This window comes from Alternaria arborescens, assembly GCF_004154835.1.
Source record: "Alternaria arborescens strain FERA 675 chromosome Unknown contig_6, whole genome shotgun sequence".
Lineage (NCBI taxonomy): Eukaryota > Fungi > Ascomycota > Dothideomycetes > Pleosporales > Pleosporaceae > Alternaria > Alternaria arborescens.
In genome coordinates, this window is record NW_021167861.1 from 782,331 (window position 1) to 794,790 (window position 12,460).

The following is a 12,460-nucleotide window of genomic DNA, read 5'->3' on the forward strand; positions in this document are numbered from 1 at the left end:
CAAGTCCGATAGACCCAAAGTCTACACCAGCTTGGGGTCGCTTCCCGCGACACGGAACTGTCATGCTGCTATATATGGCGCCATGCTTCAACGGCCACCACTCCGGCTTGCGCGACAAGATTCTGATCGATAGCGCAATTGCACGTTTCAGCCGTTCCTGACTAGCAACCATTCTAATGGATTGCAAGCTGGTGCATCTCCACATACACGTGGTAGGGGGTCATCGGCTGTGGAGGTGGATACGCGTAGGATAAAGTGACGACAACGAACAAGGACTAGAATTGTGGACATGAGCAGTAGTAATATTGGCTGGGCAGCATCATTGGAATACTAAGATGAATGGTTTGCGCCACGACAGCAGATAATGTATCTAGAGCGGGAAAAATGGGAATGTATCGTGCTGTAGTGTCGATCACGGGAGCGCCCGTCGCCCGTAGCGTAAACGTTATTGTCAGCAAACTCGTACTTTCAGCTCATACCTGAATCTATCATGACAGTGTCACCAAAAACTTGACTAAGAAAACGTCGTGGCTATTTTTCGGTCCCACAGAACATGGCATCGTCTCATCACTCATCATGTAGCATGTTGTGTACCATGATGAGTGATGAGACCGATCACGGCCGCGGTACAGTAAGTGATACGCGTAATTCAGATCCATTTTTCATAAACTAGACGACATGTTCAGCAACATAACCGACTCCTTCTCGGCCGTGTCTTTGTATCCCTCGTGCTTGAGGTGTAGACGATGTTGTCATGGCCTCTGCAGAATGAGGAGAAATGGCGCAGCTGATGTTGTCATTCTGCCGCTACGCGATTCCAATAGTGCGGCAGTCAACGCTGTCGCGATGTTTTTAGTGGCCTCGCGAACACTCGGGCTAGGGACTATGTTTATCGAAACGTGTTTCAGTGGGGTTTGCAGCAGCAAAGACAAGGTCGTCCTTGGCAGCAAACTGCTATACCCACGAGGTGGGAGTCGTGCGATCGCGATGCGCGGTTTGATCGGCCTCAGTGCGGTCGGGGTCGGTGAAGCTGGCTTGCATCATTTTGAAGATCATGCTCGCAAATTGGCTTAGGGGAAGAAGCGCGAGCAGGTCGAGGGTACGTACGCGTGTATGTATGAGATAAGCAACATGGCGCCCCTCAAATTAACGAAGACGCAACGGAGACAGTCGACCCCTTTCGGCGAGGGTGAAGTTGGTCGGTCGGTCGGTCGATAGGTCGGAGGAAAAGTAAAAGGTTGTTGATGCGCTACAACGACTAACCGCCAACGCCGCGTTTTCTTTCCGAATCCGAAACGCAGATGCTCCCCGGCCGGCAGTGAAGCCATCTGGCGCCAGCTAGTTGGCTACATAAAGTTGTCGTGGGATACGGGCAATGCACAAGCGTGGGCGGATAAGGAAAGGGGGGTGCGCCATATGCAAGTCTAGATCTACAATGGGATCCACCCCGGCAGCAGCAGCGGGTGGGACTCCTGGCATGAGGGAGGCTCGTTCGCGTCATTTGGGGGTGAAATAGGGAACGGCGTCCGTTGCAGGGAATACTAATAATAATAATAACGTCGAGTCTTCTTTCCCTGGTATCTTGCTTGCTTTGCTCCCCTCTTTCTCCTCTTGTTTGCTTTTTAGTCTTGTTCGTTAAAGAAGCTTGTTCGTGCCGACTCGAGATAGACCGACTGCATACCGATGCGAAGCGAGACAGCCACGCCGACAGAGAGATACGATGGACTACGGATACGCTGCACCCATGGAGAGCCCTTTTGTGATCCCACATGAGGATGTCGAGGCGCTGGGCACTTCCAAGGCCTTTTGTGCGCTGAGGAGGCATTTGGCCAGAGATGCTGAGTATGTTGTTCCCTTGCCGCGTGAAGCAAGCTTATCTATCGCGCTGCCGTATCGCTCTCCACCTCCACATCCCTGGCCCCCAGCCTCACGACAGCATCAATTCGAGGAGCCAGCACTAACAGACATGGCAGCTTCTGCGCAACACACTCGCAATGTTCTCCCCAGGCGAAGCAGACATATCTCCTCCACCGCGACATGCTCCACGCCCTCATCATGCCCGTCGTGACCCTCTTCTCCCGCGCATCAACACTGGCTTCCGCCGCACTATGCACACAGCGCGCCTCTGATCTCGAGCTCGCCTTCTCGGGCGAATCGCGCAGCGCATTCATTGGCCTCCAATGCTTCATCACCGAGGAGGCAGACTGGTGCCGCACACGTGGATGTCCTGCATGCGTCGTCACCGCAACTCTGAGCACCGACAGCCACATCCGATTGACCATTGCAGCCAGCCTGCTTAGCACAGCAAACATCGCTACCCCAACGCAAGAAGAGCCACCGCAGGACATCGAAGACAAAACCCTCCCGCCGCTGCCTCACATCCTCCCCGCGCTCCAGCACGCCGTTATCAACGATCCGTTCTGGGAAGGCTCAGAGATCTGGGGCTACATTCTCTCGCGTGCAACACAACTCTCCGCCGGCATCCAAGCCCTCATCGCCGAATGCGTAAACCTCGAGTCCCTCGTCTCATCACCTACCACCGAACGCCCCGGCTCAAAGCGTGGCTTGACACATCCCACCGTTCCTTTTGTTGTGTCAGGACAAGCAGTTCAGGAAAAGGGCGTCAAGCTCAGAAAGAGCAAGCTGGCCAAGCGCCAACTGAGACTGCGCGACGAAGAGGTGGAGCTCATGCGCAGAGTTGCCATGCAGTGCTGGGCCAAGGCTCAGGTACCCAAGCATGTCAGAGGAGAGGTGCTGGGTTTGGGCGATAGCAAGAGGACAAGGAGTCTGACCTGTCCGTAAACAACTACTTCGCATAGTCTGCAGGGAATGCGTCGATTGCGACGGTGTTACATGGCGTTTCTTGGTGTTTGGCTCGCATATGGATGATACCACAGCATACCACTTTTCTTTGGGTTAGGTCTCTGATGCCACGAGGCTGGTTGGTCTCGGGGCGGTATTGGGCATATACACGGCTTTGGGACTTTTCCTATGTTCAGCATTAGATACTACTGGGGCACAGCGTCTTCTTTAGAGCTTCTAATCATATCTACTCGTTACTGTCAAGTAGGTTTCCATTGAGGTATTTCGAGCGTATGTGACGAATCAGGACAAAAGGCGGGCATGACGTTTCGCGGATTGGCACGTGGGTGGCTTGCAGCCGCACCCTCGCACAGCCTCAGCCTTCCTTCTCATGCAACATTCCATCGCAAATCTTGAAAGTCCATCATCAACTGCAGTCTGGTGTGATGGAAGCCTGGTAGCCATAATCGCTTGTGCTCGGCACTATTATTGTATCTGGAGGATCCCAAATGTCTCCATGGTACGTACAATGCTGAGGTTGCTTCGAGTACAAGAAGGCTTACACCTTGGAGTTTTTCCGGCAAATCTAGCTCACGTTTGAATCCCCCGAAATCTCGAAAGCATGACGAAAGCCCCGTTTTCTACTCGTGTAATAAGATGGGGGCGAGCAGAAACCTACAGAGCGAAGCGAAACGGTTCTATCTATGAACCTCTTCCAGATGGCGAGTACATCCGAGTGCTCAAGCTTCGACCGGGTCGCTACGACGACATTATCGACTGCAGTCTAAGCCTCACAAACATAGAAAATTCTAAAGGCTCTTACGAGGCAATATCATACGTTTGGGGCGACTCCAAACACACCGTCGACGTATGGTGCAACGGACTGCGGGTATCAATTACCGTCAGCCTTGCGGATGCTCTTCGGAACTTTCGACACCCTTCCGAGCCTCGACTACTTTGGGCGGATGCCCTGTGTATCAACCAGAAAGACGACCAAGAAAAGGGACATCAGGTCAAGAGAATGGGTGAAGTGTACGCCAACGCGAAGTGTGTACTGGTCTGGCTCGGATGTGATGTCAACAATGTCGCCGCAGATACGTTCGCTCTGATTTGCGAGGCCAACGCCTATTTTGGGGACTCTTTGGTGAAGGCGGGCAAGAAAGTCTCCAGAATGGACCTATTCGAGAAACCCTATCCTATCAGCATGGACCCGGACAGATGGTCAGGGGTCGTCAACCTCTTCAAGTTTCCATGGTTCAAACGAGTATGGACTGTTCAGGAAGTCGCTGTCGCCGCCGAATGTCGCATGTTCTGGGGCCCAGCCAGCGTCGACATAGCCGATGTACTGGAGATATGTGTGTGGCTTAGTAGAAAACCAGACTTGTACCCCACCGTTCGAGAAATTGTTGGGAGCATTCAACATTGTTGTGGCCGCGGACTGGCACTTTACTTTCACTATAATACCCACCGGCCAGTATCATGGCAACAATCTCGAGCTGGATTAGCTTATGCAGCCATTAGGTACAAAGAACAGACTCTATGTGGAATCCTTGCCGCCTCTCGAACTCTACAGGCTACAGATCCTAGAGATCACGTCTACGCATTCTTGGGCTGTCCAGTCGCCAAGGACGGAAAGGGTCGAACGTTGGTAGACGCAGATTACACGTCCTCGATACACATCCTAAATATTCGTCTCGCCTACGCGCTGATGAAAAACCCCACAGAAGGACCATCTCTACTCTCAGCCGTTCGTCACAAGAGTAGAGAGGATCTTCTGAACAGTGGTTATCCATCGTGGGTACCAGCATGGCATATTAATCCAGGGCGTTACATTCGAGTGATGGATCCAAAATACTGGTACAGCGCGAGTGGGACTACGAAGTTCTTTGCAACCATTAGCCCTGACGAAGAAGACTTCTTGACGGTCGGAAGTTTCATATTTGACAAAGTCGTCTGGAGTTCCAACACGATACAGGTTGATGGAACAGGCTTGAGCTACACACATCCGAACCCAACGGCCTACGAATCAGACGAGTTGCCCATCGATACCTTATTGAATCATGTATTTCAAACAGCGACTGGATTGGGACTTGCAATACGTCGAGAAGACATTGTTCATACATTGGGGTTGGGCTATCCGGCACAAAGTTCTAGTCGTTCTGTTTCTTTTAGACGTCAAGAAGAGGAACTGGAAGCATACAGAAGAAAGATCCGCCTAGCCCGCTCGAGTGGTGTGGAGATGGCGAAGTGGATGGTAAAAGACAAGAAACGTGCACTAGACTTCGAACGGAATCTGAGAACATGCGACGGCTCAAAGATATTTTTGACAGAAAACGGGCGATTAGGGATGATACCGCACGGTGAACTAGTCAAGGTTGGCGATGTATGTTGTATCATTTTTGGTGCAATCGTCCCTTTTCTTCTTACATCAGCGAAAGAGGGCCGGCACAAGCTCGTAAGCGGTTGCTATATACACGGCGCAATGGATGGGGCAGTCGTACAACAGTTCGCTGGGAGCGACCTCAGTGACTGTCGCATCATTATCGAATATGTTCTCATACAGCATTGTTCACCTGTTTCTTTGTTCTCAGACGGTCTTGATGTTATCATGCGACGCGGTGTATCTCGATGTGATTGTGAGTAACACGAAACCCTCAAAAGGTTTCTGAAGCATACAACAACACGTATCGCAGTACTCTGTGTTCGTCATCACGGCTTAGGATGTTCTTTACCTAGATCTGATACCTAAAGTCTGGTTCGCGATCTGTGTATTGCTTTCCAGCAGGCATACTATACCCTCGTGCAAGTTTAGCATCCTTTCTCTTCTCTCTCCTTTTATAGATCGCCCTGATAATCCACCATCCGCACCACGCAAAAGCCAAACAGCCCAGACTCCACGCATGGCCCAAAGTGTACTTGGGCGCTGCGTTGCTCTGGTAGATCTGGCCGGATACAACACCGCCGATGTTGGTGAGGGTAAGGAGGATTCCTAGAGACGCGGCGCGTTTGCCATGGGGCGCGCAATTTGCAGATAACCAGGTGATATTCCCGCCGGTGCAGAGGAAACAGGCAGTGGCAATAAGATAAGTAGCGAAGTATTGTACGTACGGGCTGACAGGGGATAGTAGGATGGCGTACCCGGTAATACCTATAGGCGCCATCAGGATCAGTGGTAGGAACCGAGTCTGGTAGCGATCAGACAGATATGCGCCGATCGCATAGACGATTGCTCCCCAGACGTTGACAGGAATGACGAGATATTGCGCCTAACCATGTGAGCGTTGTGTTGAAAGATACAAGGCACTTAAGCATACCTGTTTCGTAGAAAAATTGAACCCATTCCTGATGATGATGGGCAAGAACGTACCAAACCCATACAAAATCGTCACGACTGCGATCTGGATGAGACCATGAACCCAGCTCTTGATGTCCTTCGCTGCCTCCTTGATATCAGCCTTTCCATAATGCCCAGAGCCCTCAGAGTCGGAGTATGCTTGTGTCCGATGTGCGCGCTGGCGCATCAGTGTCTTCTCTTCGTCGTTGAGGAAATACGCGGTCTCGAAAGATTTTGGTACAAGGAAGATGCAACAAAATGCCCATATTACTGTAATGATGCCCTCGATGACATATAGCCTGAATGCCTGTTAGTTGGATAGAACCTCCAAAAGGTATGATGCCTGGGACTTACCACCTCCATCCCGACCACCCAGCGACTCCGTTCATGTAGAGGATGCCAAATGCGATAAGGCCACCAAAAGCTCCTGAGAGTGCTGATGCTATGAAAAGATACGCGATCCTAATACCAAGCTCCTCTCTCGTGTACCAGTTGCATAGAAATAGCGTCATTGCTGGAAACAAGCATCCTTCGAAGAAACCTAGGAAGATTCGCGTGGTGACTAGGCCGGCGAAGTTTTGCACAAAGCCTGTGCAAAGACATGTAATACCCCAACAGAAAGTGATCGTGGGGATGACTCGGTTGAACTGTAGGCGCTTAACGAGGAGCGAAGTTGGAAACTGTATATGATCAGATATGCTGAGCTGAAGGTGTCAGATGCAGAACATACTTCAGCGAGAATGTAGAAGATGTAGAATACTGATACAGTAGTCTATGATTTTGTCAGTCTTGATACATATTCCATTTTCCTTGCTAGTGTCTTATCGTACGTTCAGTTCGCTTCCCTTCAGCCCAATATCGGTCGTCATACCCTGCGTCGCAGCAAATCCAATGTTCCCACGATCCAGATAGCTGATGAGCATCAGCATCATCATGACTGGCGCAACAAAGCAATCCAGTTTCCGCCGCAGCGCATCCTCCTTTTTCTTGTTCTCGATCGTTTCTACACTTTCATCTTGCTCAAGATATTCGCGCTGCACTTCTTCATGCTTCTCGTCGGTTACTGAACGCTGAAGATCTGTTGTCGCCATGTCGAGGAGAGATTGAGAGTGAAGGTGAACTAGTGGGTATACAGGAACAGGGCAATTTACAAAGCTCCATTCGATGTCAGATCCAAGTCCTTACTTGCATTATGCATAATTGACCATGAAGCGCATTTCCGGCACATAGGTGCGCCATGCGCTTTCCTGCGTCCATTACCCGAGTTCATCGTTCACGCCTGGCTAGCTCTTCTCCAACTTCCATGGGTACTCCATCATCTCCTTCTATACGCAGGAGGCCTAAAGTCCTGAATGCATGAGGGAACTGCATATCGACGTCGGTGGCGAGGTTCAAGGTATTAGCCGGCTCCCAATCTATGAACGTTGCGGAGGTGGAGAACCATGTGGTTCTCCAAAGCGGGGTGAAATGCGGGGCTGGGCTTGGGGAAGCATCGCGCCTCTTAGAACGAGAGCTTTGAGCTTGACAAGATCATCTGCGGTGGAACATACTTGGTGTACCATGTTTGTGGGGACGTTGGTTTTCGTGTGCTTGTCGTAGCTGCGACTCCAAAATAAACATTACGCTACTCAGCACGTCGTTCACACCAAGGTCTGTTTACGAGAACCTTAGAGACCACCTGCGAAAGACACTCTCATATTTCATAAGAAATAAGCAGCACATGTACAGAAATCGAAAAAGCGAACTGATTCTGTAAACCATGTCTTCACCAAGCAAGACTGTGGCCTTCATTGGTGTGTTTCTTCCAGGCTATCTCGTCATCTCCTCTGACACTGAAGAACCACAGGTCTCGGTGTAATGGGATATCCCATGGCCCTCAACCTTCGCAAAGGTCTCGACTCTTCCCACACCCTCCTGATCTGCGACGTATCCACTTCCGCCCTTGAGAAATTCCAATCAGACGCCTCAGGCCAAGGCCCAGTGGAAATAGTGCAAAGCGGATATGATGCAGTACAAAAAGCAGACACCGTCATAACGATGCTTCCGGATTCGAATGCCGTGAAGAAGGTGTATCTTGATAAGGAAACAGGAGTGGTTGCTGGTGCGGAGAGACAACTAGAAGGCGGAGAGGGAAAGCTGATCATGGAGTGTGGTACTATCGAAACAGCAACAATTCTCGAGGTCGCGAAGATAGTAGAGAGTTCCAGCGCAAGCAAGATGTTGACCTTTGTAGATGCGCCTGTTTCAGGTGGACCGATGGGTGCGCAGGATGGCACGCTAGCCTTCATGGCCGGCGCAAACAACAAGGACATCTTCCCTACCGTGAAGCGATATCTGAGTCATATGGGCAAACCAGATGCGATATTTCTCTGTGGAGACATTGGAGCAGGCACAGCCTTCAAGGTCATTAACAACTACCTCAGCGCCATCACATCGCTCGCCGCTTCCGAGGCATTGAACATTGGTTCAAAGATGGGCTTGGACGTCGCTCTGCTTACGGATGTGATCAATGTCTCTGGCGGCCAATGTTGGGTCACTAGCAAAAGTAACCCAGTACCCGGTATACAAGCAAACGTACCAAGCTCGAGGGGATATGAAGGCGGATTTCGCATTGAGCTCTGTGCAAAGGTACTAGGCATGGGTAGTCAACTTGCCGAGATGGTGGGAGCGCGCACTATACTGGACAAGCCGACGTTAGAGGCATTTGGCGAAGCGATGCAAGATGAAAGGTACAAAGGGAAAGACGCAAGGGTGGTATATAAATGGTTGAATGAGAGTGAGCGAAAGTGAAGCTTGAATCGTATGATATTCGGTTCCGTCAGATGTATGCTGGATCGGAAATATCATATGACTTGTTCTTGTCAACAGACAGGATAGCCTGATATGCCTCAAGGTTTCTTGTACCAATGCGTACCATATCAAAAGCCCTTGAGGTTTGCTAAGCACTTTATGGTGACATTTAAGGCCAGTTGACATGCACTTTGAAGTATGTTGTTTAATTCCTCTTGCTTCGTTATTTCGCTACAATGGTAAGGTGTAAACCACTTTTAAAGGCGAAAATATAAGAACATCAAGTCATAGCAGCATTAGCCATATCCTTTGGAGCCCGACGCAAGACCTTCTCTACTACTCGGTCATGCGCCTGACTGCTTCAAAGCCTCTAGCTTCTCGATCTGTCTCTTCAGCATGACAAGAGCACCTAGACTTATTTTTCTCAACCCATCGCGCTCCCCTTCTTCGCTGCCATCGGCGCTTCTATCGACGATGTCTTTGGCGGCTTCGATGGCTTTGTCGAGAAGTCTTGGTGCGCTGTCTTCTTGACTTCGATATAGGTAGTGTAGCTCGTCTTTAAACGGCGCGACCTCGTGTGTGAGTGCATGATGTATGAAGGCGCGGGCGCGGAAGTATGCTCGTTCGGTGTAAAGAGCGGAGCTCAGCTTTGTCTCTGGTGCTGAGCGATGGACGTCATAGCCAGCTTCATTATAGTATGGTTCCTTGACTAGTACGAGACCCATGATTGAGACCAGAACTTGCAGTAGCGTACTCTTTGCAGGACTCCAGCTCTCGTTACGCTCGTCGGTGTGCCACGTGCCCAGTAGACTTAGGCAGATCTTGCCATCCTCATACAAGTTCGGGTTGACGGGTCCATTGCCATTGGTCCAGCTGTGGAAAAAGGCCTCCGGTGCTTGTTGTGGGTATGACGAGCCGAGGTGGAAGTCAATTACAAAGGGGGCATATTCGTAAGGGGTATCGTTGGGACCGATCATAAGGACGCGAAGAAGATCAAGCCGAGACTCCCAGGTGCGGACAAAGATTCCTGGCGGAAGGGATCCTCGGAGGATCTTGTGCTCCTTTGCTATCCTGCGCATAAAAGCTGATGACGAAGCTGACGATTGGGAGAGGTAATGATGAGAAGATGGTGGGGCGTCTTCGAGGATAAGAAAGGATGCTGGTCCATCTGCAGGCGTTTCCGTGTTTTCTTGTTCTGTTGGCGCTGTATCGTCTTCTTCGGTGGGTTGGGCAATCGAGTGCTCTTCTTTGATTTCCGGTGACTTGTCTTCAGGAGTGGTCTTTGATGTATCCACGTCTTCTTTTGTGATGTCCACCAGATCGGGCATCGATGCATCAGTATCGCCATCATCGTCATCGTCTTCATCATCGTCCTCCTCCTCTGTGGACCAGTCTCCTTCGTCTCCCACAGGGTGCTCTCCAGCCATGCCCTCGTACTCAATCCACATTTCATTGAACGACGCGGAATCAAAATCGGAATCATCCTCTTCGTCAGAGTCGTCGATGTATTCACCCTCAAGCGGATCCATGTTACCGAAGTCATCAGCCATGTCGCTGCTGTAGGCGAGTGTAACACTCTCGTAAGGAACTTTGACGTCTACAACAGGTTTCGCAGCGCCAAGACGAACGGTGAGCTTTCCGTCTAGGCCCAAGTCTATGACTTCTCCAAACCAATCGGGGCCTATAACGTTGAGCGGTGTTTGTACGCCTTCGATTGAATCGGGATGTACTAGTACGAAGTCGCCACGCCTTCGTGTAAGGGCTGGGAAAGAGTAGATGTCATACAAACTGACGTCCTCAACAATATCGCTCAGTTCTCCTGTCTTGGAGGGTGGAAGTAGGTCTGGGCCAAAGAACTCAATGGAAGGATTCTTGAACCATCGTACAGTGGCTATTCGGTCCCGACCCTGAACGGTCTGAACGACACCTACTTTCGAAGGCTTCTTCGTCTCTGATTTCTCGGTATTGTCACCATCGCGTCCCTCTTTCGAGAAGACAACTTCACCAGGCCAGACCTCATCGTCGTCTTCTACGTTAGGATCCGGTAGTAATGAAGAGCTCAAATCGTGTGTTATGGACAAGTCTTGCCATTGTACGGTGACTTGACTATGAGTCTGCATGACCAAAAAGACGTTGAGGTCATAGCCTAGACTTTCGGTTCGCGCAATGCGTGTCACCTTCCCTTGTGGATATCCGTTGGGCAATGTGTTGGTGCCATCGTACTTGACAGCAGCGCCAGCAATGTCCTTGAACCGCACCCGGTCACCCACAGCTACGTCAGTAACATGGTATGATTTGTCGACTCCGTTTTCAGAAACAGGGAGTGTGGTGGCGGTGCCTCCGGAGGCATCGTATCTGTAGAAGGTGGGGCTCTCAAATTCATCTCGGCCAAGTGTTGCCGGCGGCTCGTCGGCGTTGAAAGCGACGTTGCGGGCGCCGATGCTTCTTGATAGCCATTGTACGTCGATATCTGATGGTCGTGTCTCAACAACCATACCCACAGGTGGTACACTGGGATCATAGGCGCCGAATCTCCAGCGTCCCCGCCGCAAATTGCCTTTTTTGGTCTTGACCGTGTCGCCCACGCTGAATCGGTCAAGTGTAGTGTCGTCCATTTCCAACTCAGTCGGATCCTCGACCACTACGACCGAGTTGTTGGCCAGCCTGATGGCAACCTCGTCGTATACGTTCTCTACCCGCCCCACCCAGTCACCGTAGACGACCAAAGCGCCCTCGACGAACTCGTGCACGTTGATAAGCTCGTCAGCTGGTACGTTCCGTATCGATAAGTCGTCGGTGGTTGCTTGTGTGATTTGGCCGCCGTTGAACAGCGAGGCCGGGAACAGGGTGCAGACTGCCTGTGTGCCAATGACAGTACCGCTCATATGATCTTCCGCCTTTCTCTTTACCACGTCGCCCACGTACAGCGCACGATCCAGCAGTTGCAGGTTTGCCTCTGGTATCAATTCCGTCTTGTACTGTGTCTGCCATGATACTAGCACTGTACCCCGCGGTGGGATGCCGTCCTTCATGAACTTTGTGAAATGTTGGAGGGGAATGTCGGCATGGCGCTCGATGTTGTCGGGATAGTCGCGCTGTGGCCGGGGCTCGTGTGAGTCGACGTCGCCGAAAGAACGCTCTATTATGCCCACGCTGTATTTGTCGTCCTTGAGTCCCACGGTATCCTCGACGCAGAAGACGACATCCTGCGCGCTTTGCATTTGGCGTGTCGAGGCGTGCGGCGTTGTATCGTGTGATGTTTGTGTAGTATTCTGTGGGTTCTGCAGCACTGGGAAAGTACTCGAGGCGCTGAAGAAAGGTACGAGATTATTAATATTCGATTGTAGCGGTCGCGGCGAAATCGGTGAAGCTTCGTCGGCAGCCGAGTTGTCTATGAGAAGGCGGCTCTGGAACAGTTCAGCAAGAAATCGCTCAACGGCGGTGGGCGTTTCGGGGCTGTGTGCGCCGTGGTCCGGAGGATTGAAGTCGTCTGCGTGGGAGTCGTCGCGATCCATGAGTCCTGCGGCAGCGGCA

At 51.2% G+C, this 12,460-nt stretch overlaps 5 protein-coding genes across 5 annotated transcripts; 2 read left to right on the plus strand and 3 right to left on the minus strand.

Moving 5' to 3' along the window:
* Positions 1-1,720: 1,720 nt before the first annotated feature.
* AA0111_g3503 (hypothetical protein) lies at positions 1,721-2,802 on the plus strand (the record flags this gene model as incomplete). Its single annotated transcript, XM_028649395.1, has 2 exons — positions 1,721-1,842; positions 1,974-2,802. The coding sequence occupies 2 exons, from the start codon at positions 1,721-1,723 to the stop codon at positions 2,800-2,802; spliced, it is 951 nt and encodes a 316-aa protein (XP_028509164.1).
* Positions 2,803-4,024: 1,222 nt separating this feature from the next.
* AA0111_g3504 (hypothetical protein) lies at positions 4,025-4,225 on the minus strand (the record flags this gene model as incomplete). Its single annotated transcript, XM_028649396.1, has 1 exon — positions 4,025-4,225. One exon carries the CDS (start codon positions 4,223-4,225, stop codon positions 4,025-4,027), a length of 201 nt encoding a protein of 66 aa, XP_028509169.1.
* A 1,309-nt stretch (positions 4,226-5,534) lies between these two features.
* AA0111_g3505 (putative transporter) lies at positions 5,535-7,227 on the minus strand (the record flags this gene model as incomplete). Its single annotated transcript, XM_028649397.1, has 5 exons — positions 5,535-6,068; positions 6,117-6,435; positions 6,491-6,816; positions 6,867-6,908; positions 6,967-7,227. 5 exons carry the CDS (start codon positions 7,225-7,227, stop codon positions 5,535-5,537), a joined length of 1,482 nt encoding a protein of 493 aa, XP_028509170.1.
* Positions 7,228-7,895: 668 nt separating this feature from the next.
* AA0111_g3506 (hypothetical protein) lies at positions 7,896-8,926 on the plus strand (the record flags this gene model as incomplete). The annotated part of the gene is made up of 2 exons (XM_028649398.1): positions 7,896-7,929; positions 7,983-8,926. The coding sequence occupies 2 exons, from the start codon at positions 7,896-7,898 to the stop codon at positions 8,924-8,926; spliced, it is 978 nt and encodes a 325-aa protein (XP_028509167.1).
* A 344-nt stretch (positions 8,927-9,270) lies between these two features.
* On the minus strand, positions 9,271-12,441 carry AA0111_g3507 (hypothetical protein; the record flags this gene model as incomplete). The annotated part of the gene is made up of 1 exon (XM_028649399.1): positions 9,271-12,441. The coding sequence occupies one exon, from the start codon at positions 12,439-12,441 to the stop codon at positions 9,271-9,273; it is 3,171 nt and encodes a 1,056-aa protein (XP_028509168.1).
* Positions 12,442-12,460: the final 19 nt, after the last annotated feature.